This window comes from Rhinolophus hipposideros (assembly GCF_964194185.1).
Source record: "Rhinolophus hipposideros genome assembly, chromosome: 13".
Taxonomy (NCBI): Eukaryota; Metazoa; Chordata; class Mammalia; order Chiroptera; family Rhinolophidae; genus Rhinolophus; species Rhinolophus hipposideros.
The window spans coordinates 5,441,546-5,457,340 of NC_138059.1; the positions used below are offsets into that span (position 1 = coordinate 5,441,546).

General features: G+C 45.0%; 1 protein-coding gene across 4 annotated transcripts in view; it reads left to right on the forward strand.

Moving 5' to 3' along the window:
- ZFAT (zinc finger and AT-hook domain containing) overlaps positions 1 to 15,795 on the forward strand; it is a 143,324-nt gene that overhangs the window by 117,087 nt on the left and 10,442 nt on the right. For 3 of the 4 annotated variants that reach the window (XM_081069896.1, XM_081069895.1, XM_081069897.1), the window contains exons 14-15: positions 3,763 to 3,889; positions 6,653 to 6,783. In XM_081069896.1, coding sequence (XP_080926022.1) covers positions 3,763 to 3,889; positions 6,653 to 6,783 — 258 coding nt within the window. Of the gene's footprint in view, positions 1 to 3,762; positions 3,890 to 6,652; positions 6,784 to 15,795 lie in introns of those variants that run through there. The other variant, XM_081069898.1, reaches the window with a different exon arrangement.

Genomic DNA, 15,795 nt, shown 5'->3' on the forward strand with positions numbered 1-15,795 from the left:
CTGCTACCTGTCATCTTTGTTTTTCCCTCCAGCGTTGGGACCAGTCACCTAGCTGAAAACACATCTGTATAATATAATCCAGTAGCATCTCTTTTGTGAAATATCAGTGGTTACAGTTTGCCTAAGCCAGGACGTCTCCTCCTTAGCACCACTGAAATTATCTTCTGGATGATTCCTTTTGGTAGTGGACTGTCCTATGTATTTTAGGATGTTCAGTAGTGTCCTTGACCTCTAACCACTAGATACCACTAGTGTCCCCAGTTGTGAGAACCACAAATATCCCACACATTGCCAGTGTTCCCCAGAAGTCAAAATCACTCCCAGTGGAGAATCACTTATCTAAAGACTTTCTGAACCATCCGACCATTCAGTGGTTAAGACTATGGGCTTTGAAACAAATCCAGCAATACATGGAAACAAATCGTACCTCATGACAATGTGAGGATTGTTCCAGAATGTAAGGGAAGAGTGGCTCAGTAGGAGGGAATATGTTGATATGATCCACCATAATAATAGAACTAGGGAGAAAAATGAAACAATCATCTTCACAGAGGTGAGAAAGGCATTTGATGAAATTCAGCATCCATTGATTCACACCAGTCAGTACAGTGGAATTTGATGAGTATATCTTTAAGATGAAAACCAAAATATATGTGTCTTAGCCCCAAAGCCAGCATCTTACTTCCTGGGGCAACACTGGAGGGTTTCTCGCTGAAGTCGGGAAGAAGGCAGGTTCGCTGCTCTGGGACGACACGTGGGTGGCCTCAGCTCGTGTGTTGGACAAGGCAAAGTAACTAGAGACATATGATTTGAAAGAGAAGAAATACAATGTCTGTATCTGCAGATGACAGGATCACATTTTTGCAAACTCCACAAGAGTGAATGAAAAACTCTACATAATAACAAGCAGAGCAAGGCATCAATATACCATAATCAGTAGCTTAGATAGAGAGCCTAGAGCAAAAGGGGTAGAGATTTAAATGGAAAAGCAGCGACAGTTTACAAATACCAAGAGAAGACATAAGTGAATTCATTTATAAATTGAGACTGGGGTACTTGCCAAACTATAACTCAAAATCCAGATTCAATAAGAGAAAAGATTGAAATAAATTGACAACATGAAAAAAATGTTTTGAAGTGTTATAGAAAAGAACTCATGGAGACAAATGACAAAAAAAAAAATGTATTTTCAGTCATATCATGGGAAAAGGATGAATATCTTTACATTATAAAAGGCTTCTAAAAAAAGTGATGAAAAAGATCAACAGCCCAGTAGGAAAATGAGCAAGAGATAAAGAAAGGTTCATAAAAAAAGAAATGCAAACGACCTTGAGTATCTGAAAGCAGGATCAACCTCACACATAATAAATGTTAATTAAAACCAGACAGAGATAGCATTTCTTACCTATTAGACTGGCGAGAATCCAAACGTTTGACATTATCTCTCTTGGAGAGGCTGCCCTCTCATACATTGCTGGTGGGAATGCAACATGTTGCAACCTCTATGAAGGGGAATTTAGCAATAACTAGTAAAATTACATATGTATTTATTTATTAACCTAACAATCCCACCATTAGAAAAGTACCCCAAGGTTATACAGACAAAAATGAGAAAAAGTGTCTGCACAAGGCACATATTGCTACACCATTTATGTTTATAGGTAGACTGTGTGTGTGTGTAAGTCTACACCAATAATAGATAGATGCAGATTTAATTCTAGATACATATGTGTGCATAGTATACTAGCACGTATTTCTTAGGTTTTTGTGCTCAGGGCCTGGAAGCAGTGATATTCCAATGACAATGAGTGCACCAGATGCCCAGTTCTTGGTTTCCAATAGGATTCTTCAGTAAAAGGAACCAGGGCCCCTTTGCAAGTGGTTGATTCAAGGGCTGAAGCAGAAAATATGTAAGATGATCCTGTTGTATTTTATGGTCCTAGAAACTAACAACGTGCTTAAAAACAACAACAAAAGCAAAAAATTGCTGGCGTCATGTCAAAAAGATTCACAAGACATGAAACAACCAAAAGAATTCCCAATGACCGGAGCTGGAACAATTTGAAGACCAAAATACATAATGGTAGTGTTGGACTATAACTCAAAGAATAAAATAAATATCTGTGAGTCCATATAGATATAAATAAATGACCGAATAAATAAATAAATGGAGGGGAAGGAATGGCTTTCCCTACAGAAGAACTCTCCTTAATTAATAAATGCAGAAGGAACAAGCGGACTAGAAAATGAACACAAGAACACCACGGTAAAAATTGTAGCAGGCAAGATCATCAATGACTGCTAAAATTAGTAGGCAAAAGTTTGAGGGGAAACAGAATATTTATATAGCCTCAAAAGGTCCTCCCCAAATATTTTAATTACAGAGGGAAAAGTAGTAACCTGACAGTAGAGTAGAGGCACCTGGCAGACAGCACTATAACCACGTGACTGGACGTTAGCCTTCCCTCTAATAAGTCGTAGTGACGTCACATACCACCTGACATCATGAGAGGGTTACTTCACTCACAGTACGCTTCCAAAAAATCCTCAGCCTCCATCGAATCTTGAGGAACCACCAGATATAATTTAAATGGGTAACACTTGATCTTCTAGAAGGTCACTTAGCTATCATAGTGTGTGTGGTCCAATACCTGACGAGTACTGCTCAAAAGTGTCAAGGTCACAAAAGACAAGGAAAGGCTGAAGAACTGTCACTCGTTGGAGGAGACTACAGAGATGTGAGGACCAAATCCTGCAGTGGATCCTGGAAGAGGAAAAAGGACACCAGTGAAAGAACCAGTGGAATGTGGATAAAACCTGTAGCTTAGTTAATAGTACAGTACCAAAGTAGATTGTTATTCCATGGTTGTGTCAGATGTTAACACAAGGGTGAGCTGGGTGACAGGTAAATGGGCGTGCTCTGTATTATCTTTGCAACTTCGTGGCAGTCTAAAAATATTTCAAAATAAAACGATTATAGCAAAAGGGGGCATTATATGCGGAAAAGGTAGGGAGACAACAAGAGGGAGGGGCTAAGAATAGACACTGAACTTCTCCTAGTATACCCAGCTGGGCAGATTTGACTCTGAAGCCATGGAAATATGTTAGACAATAATACAAACAAAATGAAAGTTTAAAAAACGCAAGCCTTAACAATTCAGAGTAAATGAGACAAGTCATCCTATCTGTAGATCAGAAAGTTTGCACAGATACGTTTCCTGTGTTCAGTGCTGTTTCTCCTATTCTTCATATACAAATAAGAATGTCATGAATAGCTAAGATTTACTGGGCTCTTACTGTGTGCCCGGACCTGTGCTACAAGCGTTATGTATGTTCTGTAACTACCCACCCTCTCCTTCCTTCCGCCATCACCACTGCCATGCTGTCCTCTGCCTCCCACGTGGCATGAGCCCCGGGCACAGGGAAGATTAGAGGCCGTGCTGGTGGCAGGGAGAGGAGACCAGGGAGCCGTTAGAGGAGTACGTTCTCTGAGTGTGTCTAATCCCTAATTCTGAGCAGCGTAGTCTGTTCCCTAAGGCAAGAATGTGTAGCAGGAAGCTCTCCACCAAAGCTGGGTATTCGCAATGAGTTTCCTCTTTGGGAAATAACGGTTTTATTGGAGCAGCTGATTTCACAGGGTGCCAGGTAAATGAGATGTTGCAAAGTGTTGCTTGCGAGCATTTGTCTTCCTATGTCATGCTGGGTCATCTGGGTAACAGTTGGTCTTCCAGAAGGTCACTTAGGTATCATGTTTTTCCTTAGCCAGTAACAGAAACCGCCGAGGAGTCTCCCACCCAGTACCTGCACATCACAGAAACTGAAGAGGACGTTCAGGGGACACAGGCAGCTGTGGCCGCACTGCAGGACCTGAGATACACCTCCGAGAGTGGTGAGAGGGCGTGTCCTGTCTGCCTTTGGCACCTCCCACCCCTCTGTGACAGAGCGAGTGTTTAGGGGAAGGAAGGACGTCCATCCGCTGTCCTTCAGTTCATCTACTTCCAAATTCTTTCCCCGGCGTTCAGACTGCAGGCATGGTCTGTGGCCAGGTATGGAGGCCTGTGCCTCTTGAAACAGAGCCACAGCAAACAGAGCCGTGCCACGACAGGAGGTTTCACGGCAGGGCCCCCACGTCACCACGCCAGTCCTCAGAACAGTCTGAGAAGGGCAGGGCTTACTGTTCTCACAGACGCAGGAGGTCCCTTTATTGGAAGTGCTTGGCTGAGAGGCACCACTTTTGGGTGTTGGAGCTGGTCCTGACATCTAGGTTTCCTGACTTCCTTGTGGTGTTGTCCCCACCCCATGGGGGACAACCTCATGGTCCCCTACTCCAGGGGGCTTGTTCCAGGGTCAGCAGGGGCCAGGCAGGCAGGCTGTGTGGCACGGCCGAGACTGAGGGCACAGCTGCTTGCCTAGCCAGTGGCACGTTGCAGAGCCACGGGCCCAGGACTGCCTGCCTCCCACATCTTCTAAAAAGCCCCACATTAGGATTTTTATGTCAAATGCCGTCATTTTCAAATGTCAGATCAATTTTCAAAAACAAACCACTGTGCTAGCCTACTGGTGATTCGAGCATCATGCTTAGAAAACATTTTCTTAACGTTCTTTTCAGAATATGAACAGAACCCAAGTTAACGTAATGGACCACAACGCCGTTAGTATGTGGGGGGCAGAGGATAGGGAAGGGGGCCGAAGAGGAAACCATTAAATGGTGACAGGAGATAGCAGTCAGGAAATCACCTTTTGGGGCCAGTTCTCGAATCCCTAAACCCCAGATTTGTAAGAAACCCGTGCAGAAAACTCCTGTGGGCCGGTCCCTTTAGGGAAGATGAAGGAGAAGGGCTGTGAATAGCCCTCTGAACTTGGGGGAATTCTGGAGGCAGGGCCTCTGCTTTGTAGCCCGTCAGGGCGGCAGGCTCTGCTGCTAGGACAGTTGAGGCCCGGCTGTGAAATGCGGTTCCCAGAGCTGTGGCCTTGTCTGAATTCCATTCCTTCCATCACATTCAGTGATTTTGTGGATTGCTCAGGCCTGCAGAGGCAGCCTGTGTGTACTCATTCCCAGTGCGCACGCACTCGCGCGCACACACATACACGCACGCCTCTGGAGCTTCTCTGGTGTCTCGTGTCGCTCCCTAACTCTTAGAATACAGTTTAGACTTTGCAGCTCACAGGTGAGGCCCATGGGCTCTGGGTCCTGGGCGACCCCAGCTCTGAGCCCTGCCATTCTCAGCACGGGGTATACTCCCCACCCATACACTCCAGTGCCCTCTGCGATGTGGTCTGTCCCCATCTCCTCCCACAGCATTGTTTTCTAGCAGACTCGTCACATTCAGGATTCAGATTGCATGGCATCTGCCAGGAACCCACCTGACTCTTGTACAGGGTCCCCCGAATTGCCTTCCCGATATGGAACCGTGCAGATGCCATCAATAATTTGCTTACAAATTTATCTTGGTAGCCAGCAAGCCCTGGAGGGAGATAGTGTCAGATCTTTGTGTATTCCCACTGGGAACCCCGTCCCTGGCTGTCGCTTAGGCTTGATAAATTGGTCGTGGAGAGAGTAAATGGTTGAAGGATTAAACCTTATCTCGGTAAGTCCTTAAGGTAAATGTTTTATTCAGTCTTTGGACGTTGAGAGTGGTTGGCTGCAAGGCACAGTTGAAATATCTCCCTTTAGGGAAAGAGAGACACAGAGAAAGAGAGAGACTAAGAGAGAGGGAGTGTATGTATTGGGGGGAGGGTTTCGGGGGGGGTGCATTGGGAATGTATACAAGTCACTGATGTCATTCCCTCAGTCACGTGCCACATCCTTCCTTCTTCGTAGAACACATTGAGTTTGCCTCCTCTCATCTCGTATTAATTGACTCACATTGAAATGTGGCCCACAGAAAGCGTGTCCGTGCAGATGCACACGCTGGCGGAGACTTCATAACATGCTAGCATTTCCCGTTTAGTGAACGCATGACCAGGGTCAGAGTTCTGTGTTCAGGAGGCTTGCAGATGGTCAAGCAGATGGTGAGAGCAGGCAGGGAATAGCCAATAGCTGCCCTGATAATATGTGTTCCAGTCCTCTGAGATGATTAGAATAGAACCCCACGCTTACACAGGTTTGGAATTGGCAAGCCCCTGGATTTGATCATTGAGACGTTGTTGGATGTTTGCTTATAACTTGTGTAATTTATTGGCACACGTACCACGTGTGTGCCCAACGGAAGCTCCCTCTGCAGCTTAACATGTTGGCTACTTGTCGGGTTCTCTCCTGAGAGGCACTCTTGTGTCACCAAGTTTGGATGCAGAAACTCTGGGCTTGAGCTCGGGCTTTATGCTGTAACTGACCCAGCGGCCCAAGCCAAGTCTCTTGGTGGAAGAGACTAATCTATGTGCAGAGTTACCTGATCTGTGAAATGGGGATGATATTACAGTGTCATCTCACAGAGTTGTTTAGGGTTTTGAAATGCTCTTGTAGAAAGTGCTTTGTCAGTGATAAAGTAACTGTACAAATGATTTCTGACGTCGAAATGAGTGATGACTGAGAAGGCGTGCGTCCCATGGAGAAGGCGCCACCCCAGAGTGGCCTCTCCTGCGGGCTGGCTTCGCGTTTCGTGACCGTCAGCCCAGTGGTCCTGATGGTCTCCTGTTTGCTTCTCCTCGTCAGGTGACCGACTTGACCCTACAGCTGTAAATATCCTCCAGCAGATCATTGAGCTGGGCGCTGAGACCCACGACGCTGCTGCAGTTGCCTCAGTGGTTGCCATGGCTCCAGGGACTGTGACCGTGGTGAAACAGGTAACGGCCCCCCACGCTCCCTAAATATCACCTCGTCTTCCTGCCACTCACCCTCTTTCTCTCCTTCTCCTGTGGCTTTAATTTACCTCCCAAATTAGAATTTGGAATGCAGTTGTTCTAGTCTCGTGCGTTTCTGATTCTACCTCTGATTATTGTAGAATTGTATTTTCTTTTCTAAGTTTACTGGGTGACAATTGTTAGTGAAGTTACATAGATTTCAGGTGTACAGTTCTGTAATGCCATATCTATGTCTCACATTTTGTGTTCACCACCCAGAGTCAGTTCTCTTTCCGTCACCATATATTAGACCCCGTTTACCCTCTTCTAGAGTCCCCCCACCCCCCTTACCCTCTGGTAACCACTAAACTATTGTCTGTGTCTATGAGTTTTTGTTTGTCTTGTTCTTTTGTTGTTTTTGGTTTGTATACCACATATCAGTGAAATCATATGATTCTCTGCTTTTTCTGTCTGACTTATTTCGCTTAGCATTATACTCTCAAGATCCATCCATGTTGTCACAAATGTTCCTATATCATCTTTTCTTACCGCCGAATAGTATTCCATTGTGTATATATACCCACAACTTCTTTATCCATTCATCTATTGAAGGACATTTTGGTTGTTTCCATGTCTTGGCCACCGTAAATAAAGCTGCAATGAACATTGGAGCACTCATGTCTTTATGGAGAAATGTTTTCAGATTTTTTGGGTAGATACCAGGAGAGGGATTGCTGGGGCATATGGTAATTCTATTCGTAATTTCTTGAGGAACCTCCACACTGCCTTCCATAGCGGCTGCACCAGTCTGCATTCCCACCAACAGTGTATGAGAGTTCCTTTTTCTCCACAGCCTCTCCAACACTTGTTACTATTTGTCTTGTTGATGATAGCCATTCTGACTGGGGTGAGGTGATATCTCCTTGTGGTTTTTATTCGCGTTTCTCTGATGATTAGTGATGTTGAGCAGTTTTTCATATGTCTATTTGCCATTTGTATGTCCTTTTTGGAAAAACATCTCTTCAGGTTTTCTGCCCATTTTTCAATTGGGTTGTTTGTTGTTGTTTTTTGTTGTTGAGTTACATGAGTTCCTTGTATATTTTGGCTATTAGCCCCTTATCAGAGGCGTTGGGTTCAGCCGTGCTATATGCTGCCCCCTCAGCCCTGTGGGCCGTAAGCGGAGCCCTAGCAGTCCGAGTCCTTCCCTCTCCCACAGCTGCGGCAGTTCGGGAGCAGCAAGCTCTGAGCACTGAGCTAGGTCTGCGTCCTGCGCCCAGGCGGCTCCGTCCTGGCACTTCTCCCTTCCCTCCTCCCCAGCTCGTGAGATTCGCCCACCTTTAGGTGAATTCAGTAGTGGGCCTCTTCGTCTTGACTATCTGCTGTGCAGGGAGTCCTTTGTGGAGTTATTGTTGTTTGATTAGTTGTAAATTCCAGGGGAGCTTTCCAGAGGCTCACCTCATGCTGCCATTTTGATGGCGTCATCCAGGTGTTCAGAATTGTATTTTCAAGAGCTCCACATGTAGAGGTGTGTTTTAGGGAAGAGTTATAATATATTTTTGAAAATTTTGGACACTTTTCATTCATTTCCTTTGAAAGAACCCCAGAGTGCCAGTGAGCACGATATGGACACATTTGGACACATCTATGGTGAAAAGCACCCTTGGTGCCTACGGGACCCGTGAGTGGGACCACTGGGAGCTGTGGGCATAGTCAGAGGAGCCGGGAGGGTTCCCAGTGGCCTTGCCTTTTAATGTCAAGTATCACCCTGATCAAATCCACACGGGATGACTGAACTGATAAGGACAAAAATAATCAATGTTTGAATAAAGGTTACTCAGTTTTTATACTGTTTGGTTCCTTTCCTCTTCTTCTATCCTCTACCAGCTGTTAAAATGCAGTGTGTTTGATAATTAGATCATCCTTTTTTTCCTGTCTGTATTAATCTCTCTCCTATTTCCTGTTTCATTTTACAAAAAGATTTAGGCTGGCTTACATAAATACTTAAAAAAACAAAAACATAGTAAGCATATCAGAACCAGGATAGACCCAGGGTATATAATTCAGAATGAAAGGTTGACTTTATCGAGGAAGTTGAAATCCAAATCATAGAGTTTTACATAGTTATCCATTATTTTAGTCATTCAGTCGGTAAGTATTTAGTAAGTACCTACTCTTGTCAGGCAGTGTCTCCTGGGTCCAGGCGAGAACTAATATCTGCCATGGAGGTGGTTACTCTCTAGTGAGGAAAAAGATAAAACACAAATAAACAAGTAAGACAAAAAGAATGTCAAATGATGAACTAGTGCAGTGGAGAAAAGTGAAAGGAGGAAATGGGGAGGGGTGGGGGCTATTTTATAAAGGGTTTGGGGGACAGACTTCTGACGTTTGAGCGGAGACTTCAAGAGGCGTGTGTTATTAGCGCTATCCAAGCTCAAGAGTAAATTTGGTACTGAATTTTACAGCAAAAAAAGAAGGAAACACGAAGTCATTGTCAGCAAAAGGCTCCGTGACAGTAACAAATACAGATGTTTCTTAATGTGGTTCTCACAAAGGGACCCCTGAGTGATCTGTCTGTCCCCAGTCGACCTATCTCTGACGAATCAGAGGTAGGCGTCCCTGTGCTGTCTCCACGACTGTACCCCTAAGTGTGCCCAGGGCATGGTGCAGAGCATGAAATTCAGGTTAAGTAATTCTGTGAGGAGCTCTGTTTCAACTCTGGATTTCTTGATCCATAGAGAAGACTTAGCACAGCTAGATGAATGTTTGGACTGTGTATCCTAGAAACCCTCCTCCGTTAGATGGTTTCTCTGAAGGAGACCCTGCACTGAAGTCTGACAGTAGGAGTTTGATGTTTCAGTCTGCAACAGCCTGCAGTTCCGCTCTGCTTGGGACAGATTCATCCACTTCCAAGCTAAACACTCTTGCAGCTCTTCTTCATGTTCACTAGATTGTAGTCTTCAGATTGTCTTATCCATCTCCTTTGAAACTCTTTCTTTACAAGGTGACATGTGGCATCCTGAGCTCGACCTGGCACTTCGGGCGGGGCCTACTTGGGAAGGTATCAGGAGAGCATTGGATGTTCCCGACACACCAAATCCTTTTGAAGGAAGGTGCTACTGATTGTGATTTGCGTCTTCTTTCTAGGAACTGGATTGATTTGCTGCTACTCAGGGGCATGGCTTATTGAGTACCGCAGGTAATGCAGGGAGACTTGAGGTTGCGCGTTTAGGATACAGCTTAGAGGTGCTTCAGAGCATTAGACTGACAACTCGACAAGGGGTAAGGCAGATAAGCATCCAGTACAACAAGCGTAAACACGTACGACACTTTTGCAGTAGCAGAAAACAGTGGAACCCTTCAGAGAAGCTTCAGGCTCATTGAAAACACAGGGCTAAGAGATTAACTGCATTTGGAAATGTTCCCTGAGAACGCGTGTCCTAGTCATTGTCCTGTCTGCCTGGCCCGACACCTTGCTCACTGAGCCTGTTGGTAAATGATGGATGGGAGAACCGCTGGGGAGACATCCAATGCCCATGCCTGTGGCCACGTGCCTGGCTCTCTTGGGTGAAAGGACACCCTCTGATTTCACTGGCCCTATGATTGAAATTTAACCATAGCTGTTTTTTTTTTTATTAGAGAAAATGCGTTGCCTGCTTTTTCTTTCCTTTTAACTAAACTCTGGTTTAGGCTTTTGCAGTAGAAGAATTATATCTGTATGAGAGTGTGCTGAAGTCACTTAATGTGAACTTGGGCACACTTGTGGGGAAACTAACACTTGCCTTTCACCATGCGAGAACCCCTTGACATCAGGGACTTTGTCTTTCTCAGCTCAACATGTCACACATGGTGGTTGCTGAGTCAGTGTTTATTGAATAAGGTCGAATATGCTGTGGGTTTCCTATTTTGATTTGGCAGTTATATTCTGTAAATTATATTCTGTCAAGAAAAAAGCAAGAACACCTTGTCAGAAAGTACATGTTGTGTATTGCAGAAAACACTTTAAAATTACAATTGGATAGCCTTGTTGAGATCTTTTTAAAGTTTCCTGATAAATACATATTTCCACAGGGCCAAAAACAAATTCTAGGTTGTACGTGAATTGGCTCTGGATGTTAAAAAAATTTCAAGATTTCTTTCCCAAATAAACAAATAGTTGTATCCTGTTAATACTTTTATTTTTTTCATGATTTATTAATGTACATTAAAAAGAATCTTAAGCATCAAAGTTTTTCAATGAAATTTGAAAGCGACTAATTGCTAGTCTTTTTGGGTTTTCGGTTTCTGGGATGAAAATAATGGCAGACCTGGTGGGTAGGCTGAGGGGGTAGAAAAAAACGGTTTCTTAGGTTGTTTTCTTCTTATTTTCTAATGAGCCATGGAAAAGATTTGGCTCAGAATTCAGACCATTTAAACTTGCAGTTGGACACAGAAACGTGTCCTCAATGATTTCCTGTCACTTCTCTCTTTTCTCAAGTGTCAGCATTTAAAGTAGGTTCGTGGGGATGGAGCATTTTGAAATGTTCAGAAAGAAGAGCTCTTGTATGTACCTCTCCAGCCTGGCTGAAGGAAACACATGAGAACTTTGAATGCAAATAATCTTGCGTTTGTTAAGACCCGGTGGTTTTCATTAAATATATATATTTTTTATTTTTGTTAAATCTCTTATGAGGAGGAAATGTATTATTTGATTAATGAAACTGCCTAAGTAGGTTAAATGTAAGACCTACCAACATAGGAAATATCATCATAAGTATCTCCGATTCAAAATTTATTATTTAAAAGAAAGGAAAGACTTAAAGGAAATAATACCAACTGCTGTAATCATTGGCTCGTGGCTGAAATCACTCTTTGCTGTTTTCATGGATTAAAATTTATTTTAGGTAGTGAAAGTGTCATTTTATTTAGTAATTGGCAGAATTCATTTAGCAGACATTCACTGCACAGCACTCTGTTCAGTCTCTAGGACCATCCGTTTCCTATGGCAGCTGCAACCAATCACCACCAACTTAGTGGCTTAAAACAACACACATTTATTATCTTACAATTCTGGAGGTCAGAAGTCTGAGTGGATTTCACTGGGCTAAAATCAAGGCGTCGACAGCTGCATTCCTTCTGGGAAGGATTCCTTGCTTGCCTTCTGTAGCTTCCAGAGGCTTCCGACATTCCTTTACTCCTAGTCGCCTTCCGCCATCTTCAAAGCCAGCAACTGCAGGCCCAGCTCTTCCCTCAGCCCAGCAGTCTGGGCTCTGCTCTTAGTGCAACATGGTCTTCTCTGAGTCTAACCCTCTTACCTCCCTCTTCTAAGGAGCCCCGTGCTTCCATTGGGCCCACCTGGCTAATCCAGGGTAATCTCCCCATCTCAGGATCCGCTCAATGTAATCACACTGACAAAGCCCTGTGTCGTGCGAGGCGGCCTGCGGAGTCTCTGGTCCTGCTCCCCACATAAGAACGCAGGATACAGTGAGGCCAAATAGGAACACCCATGGAGCCATAGGTAGGGGAGTCATACTACTATAGTCTTGCTGGCAGCTGGGTTGGAGACACAGGAAGCAGGAGCCACACTGTCTGCAACCTGCTGTCTACCTCTCTGCAATCCACAGCCCGCACTCCGCCGTGCTAACTGCAATCTATGCTTGCCAGCCCAGCCGCCATCTTCTTGCTAGCTCCCATTTCCTGCTAGCGTAACCACTGCAGTTATATTAGTGGTCAGTGGCTCACTGGTTACAGCTGACAGCCAACTAGCCACAGCTGATGGCCAGCCAATCACAGTTGATGGCCATTTACTACCTGAGCCAGCACCTTTCCACGTGAGGCCGAGAGCCTAGAAACTGCTTTCTGGGGCTTTGTTCCCACACCCCCTTTGTCAGCAATGTAACGTCCTCAAGTTTGAGGGATTAGGAAATGCACATCTTTGGGGGTCAGGAGGGCATTATTCTGTCTCCCAAGCTGGGCTTTAGGGTTAAGATACATCCTGCTCTCAAGAGACGAATAGTCTATCAAGGGAAATGATTCATTCTTTCACTCAGTAAACAACCCCTGAGCTGGTCTACCCGCCAGGTGCTGAGAACAGCACCTGACATATTGCAGTGAACAGAGCCCAGAAAGGTACAGTTGACGAGTCTACGTTCTAATTGAGGAAGATAGCTAATGCGCGTACATATCATAAATAAGTAAATAAAGAGGGGAAATGGAAAACCAGAACAAGGAGAACCAGGCAAGAGGTGTGAAACATGTGCACCCCAAAAAGGCAGTTCCAAATTAAAGTGATGAATGCTTCAGGATGGTCAGCCAGTGAGTGCCCCAAGAGCTCTGTGGGAGCAGCAGAGGGTGGCCCATCTTGAACCTGGTCCTGGGGTGGGGGCAGATACCGGGCAGGGAGCGCTTCCTGGATGTCCAGGTGCCTAAATAGAATCTCGGGGTGTTGCTGGGTGTTGGTTGGGGGCAGGGCGCCCGGCAGAGGTGGGAGTCATTCTTACTGTACCATCTCCCGTGGATTGACTATTTCAGAAGTGACAATGATTAGCAATACTCTGTTGGCAGGCCTGTATCCGTGTCCCCATTCTTGGTTCTCTGCAGTGTACCCTAGGATTGTCACTCTTGTGTTCATTGTTTTCCCTGCATGTACTGGATGCTTCCAAGCGGTCAGCCAGTGCCCCAGTGGCAGGAGCGCACCAGGAAGGAGTAATTAAGACAACTTCAGACCTGCAGGCACCTTCCCACTTCTCCCATGCTGACCCTTGGCTTAGCATGGTGCAGAATTATGCTGCCATAATCTTGTTCCAGATCCCAAGTGCTCTGCCTGCTTGCTGTAACTGATGGTTAAAACTGGCAACGAAAAACATCCAGTCTATGAGAAAGCTTATAAGAGTTTATTTGAGCTAAACTGACGACAATTGCCTGGAAGCAAATTCTCAACGGATAGAGAAAATGCTCCGTGAAATGACTGTTTGCAGCTTATTTGATACATGGAATCAAAGGAGGAGTGTTACATGAAATCCATTGGTGGTAGATTAAGGGGGTGGGAGGAAGCAAAGCGGGGAAGTCTTCAGAGATTGTTTAAAAGTAAATTGGAGACACAGGTACGTCTTTTACATACCGTGTTTCCCCAAAAATAAGACCTAGCCGGATCATCAGCTCTAATGCGTCTTGTGGAGCAAAAATTAATATAAGACCCGGTCTTATCTAAGACCGGGATCTAAGACTGGGTCTTATATTAATTTTTGCTCCACAAGACGCATTAGAGCTCCTCGTCTGGCTAGGTCTTATTTTCGGGGAAACACGTAGGTGGGTACAGGATAGTTAATAGTTCCCTTTTTACAGTACATAGAGATGGTAATCAAGAGACAAGGATAATAAGGAGGTGATTTTGCAGTTTACAGCTCTGGTCCTGAAAAAGGATTACTGACATTCTAAAGGTGTCATCTTAGGTGCAAAAAGACAATAGACAGACTCACTTAAAGTGAAGATTGACTATATGAAGGAAGCTTCAGGCTAAAGATGTGATTTCCTGCCATGCCCTACCTTAGTTATGAATTTTTATGCTTACGCCATCTTACATGGTTGTTTTCAGTCTCCTGAGCTTGTCAGGTTTAAACTGTGGCTCCTTTTCTATCCTCAGAACAAACAAACAGAAATTATTGCTTTGCCAAAAGAAACTCGCCTCTCCCGGCTGCTCCCCAAGCCCTTTGCCATCTTGGGGCTGGTCCCCTGTGGTGGCTGGCCCTGGAGGGTGAAGTTGAGGACATGTGGGGGTAGAGGAGCCAGGCAGAGCCTCCTTCCTGGGCTCAGCGTGGAGCACTTAGTCTGAGCGGCAATTTAACAGCGGTTCTCACTGGAAGATGGGTGTTGGTTGCCAGCCAGCAGTGGAGTTGCTGTGTGTTATTTGCAGTTCGTTATTTTTATACGGAAATGCAGTCTACGTCTATGGCCGACCAGGTGTACCAGTTGTCTATTTGCAAGCAAGTGCAGGTCCAGCCTATCCTGTTTTTAATTTAAGACCCTGAGTAATCTGGCCCCTGCAACCTTTTCAAACCATGCGTCTGTCCAAGGGCATCTGGAGGGGAGAAGCTACTGTGCAGAAGGCACTTCTCTGGCCAAGGAGAGGCCTCGCCCTCTGTGATTCACAGGAAGGGGCCCCAGAATCAGCTCCCTCTCCGCTGGGGGCAGAAGCTAAACATTCCTAAGACTTGTGGCAAAATAGTGGGGAGACGGACCTAGACAGGGATTTATGTGAGGCTTCAAAATCCATTTCCATTAGTTTTTTTTTATAACAATTATTCTATTCTATGAATTTGGTCATTTAGCTGAACACCAAGAGGACTGACAGAAGATACTCTTGTAATCCTTGAAAGATCATGATAGAGAAGATTCTAGCATCTGCACTGTCGCAAAGTGGAACTGAGCTGAGCTCTCCCCGCTTGTCCTCTCCACAGACGGGATTCAGTGAAGCTCTTCCTGTGCTGTGATCCCTTTTAGCTCCAGAAACTAGTGAGTTCGTGGAGTTGTCCTTTTCTTCTTCCCCAGAGTCCTTTGTGGACTCAGACTGTAAACCGACCTCCCCGACTTCAAAGGAGTAGGAGAGCCACTGCCACTGTTCTCTCGTTCACCCCTCCCCTTCCCGACCTCCTTTGTCTTCAGATCCTTCGTGTGGGAGGGTGTGAGCCATTGCAAAAGCAGATCTTTATTCTTTGACACCATAATGAAACCCTGGCGTCTTCAGTGCTGCCATTTATTCCGCTTTCCCGTTATGGTGGTTTTGCCGTTGGGGTGGTTTTTCCTACAAGATTAAGAACGTATATATTTTTAAGGAATTGATAGTAACCGCAGTTTGTAGCCTCCATAACTGCTTGTATCTTCTGTTATTCCTCATGGTGTGATGGGAATGTCACATCCGTTCTGTGCTGGCTGACAGTACAGTGTAATTATAGTCATGATGGATTCAAATGCCTTTGGAAGGCCCATGCAAGGGAATCACATATGTCTTTCGGAGGCGATCAAATCCGTTGCCTGTCGCAG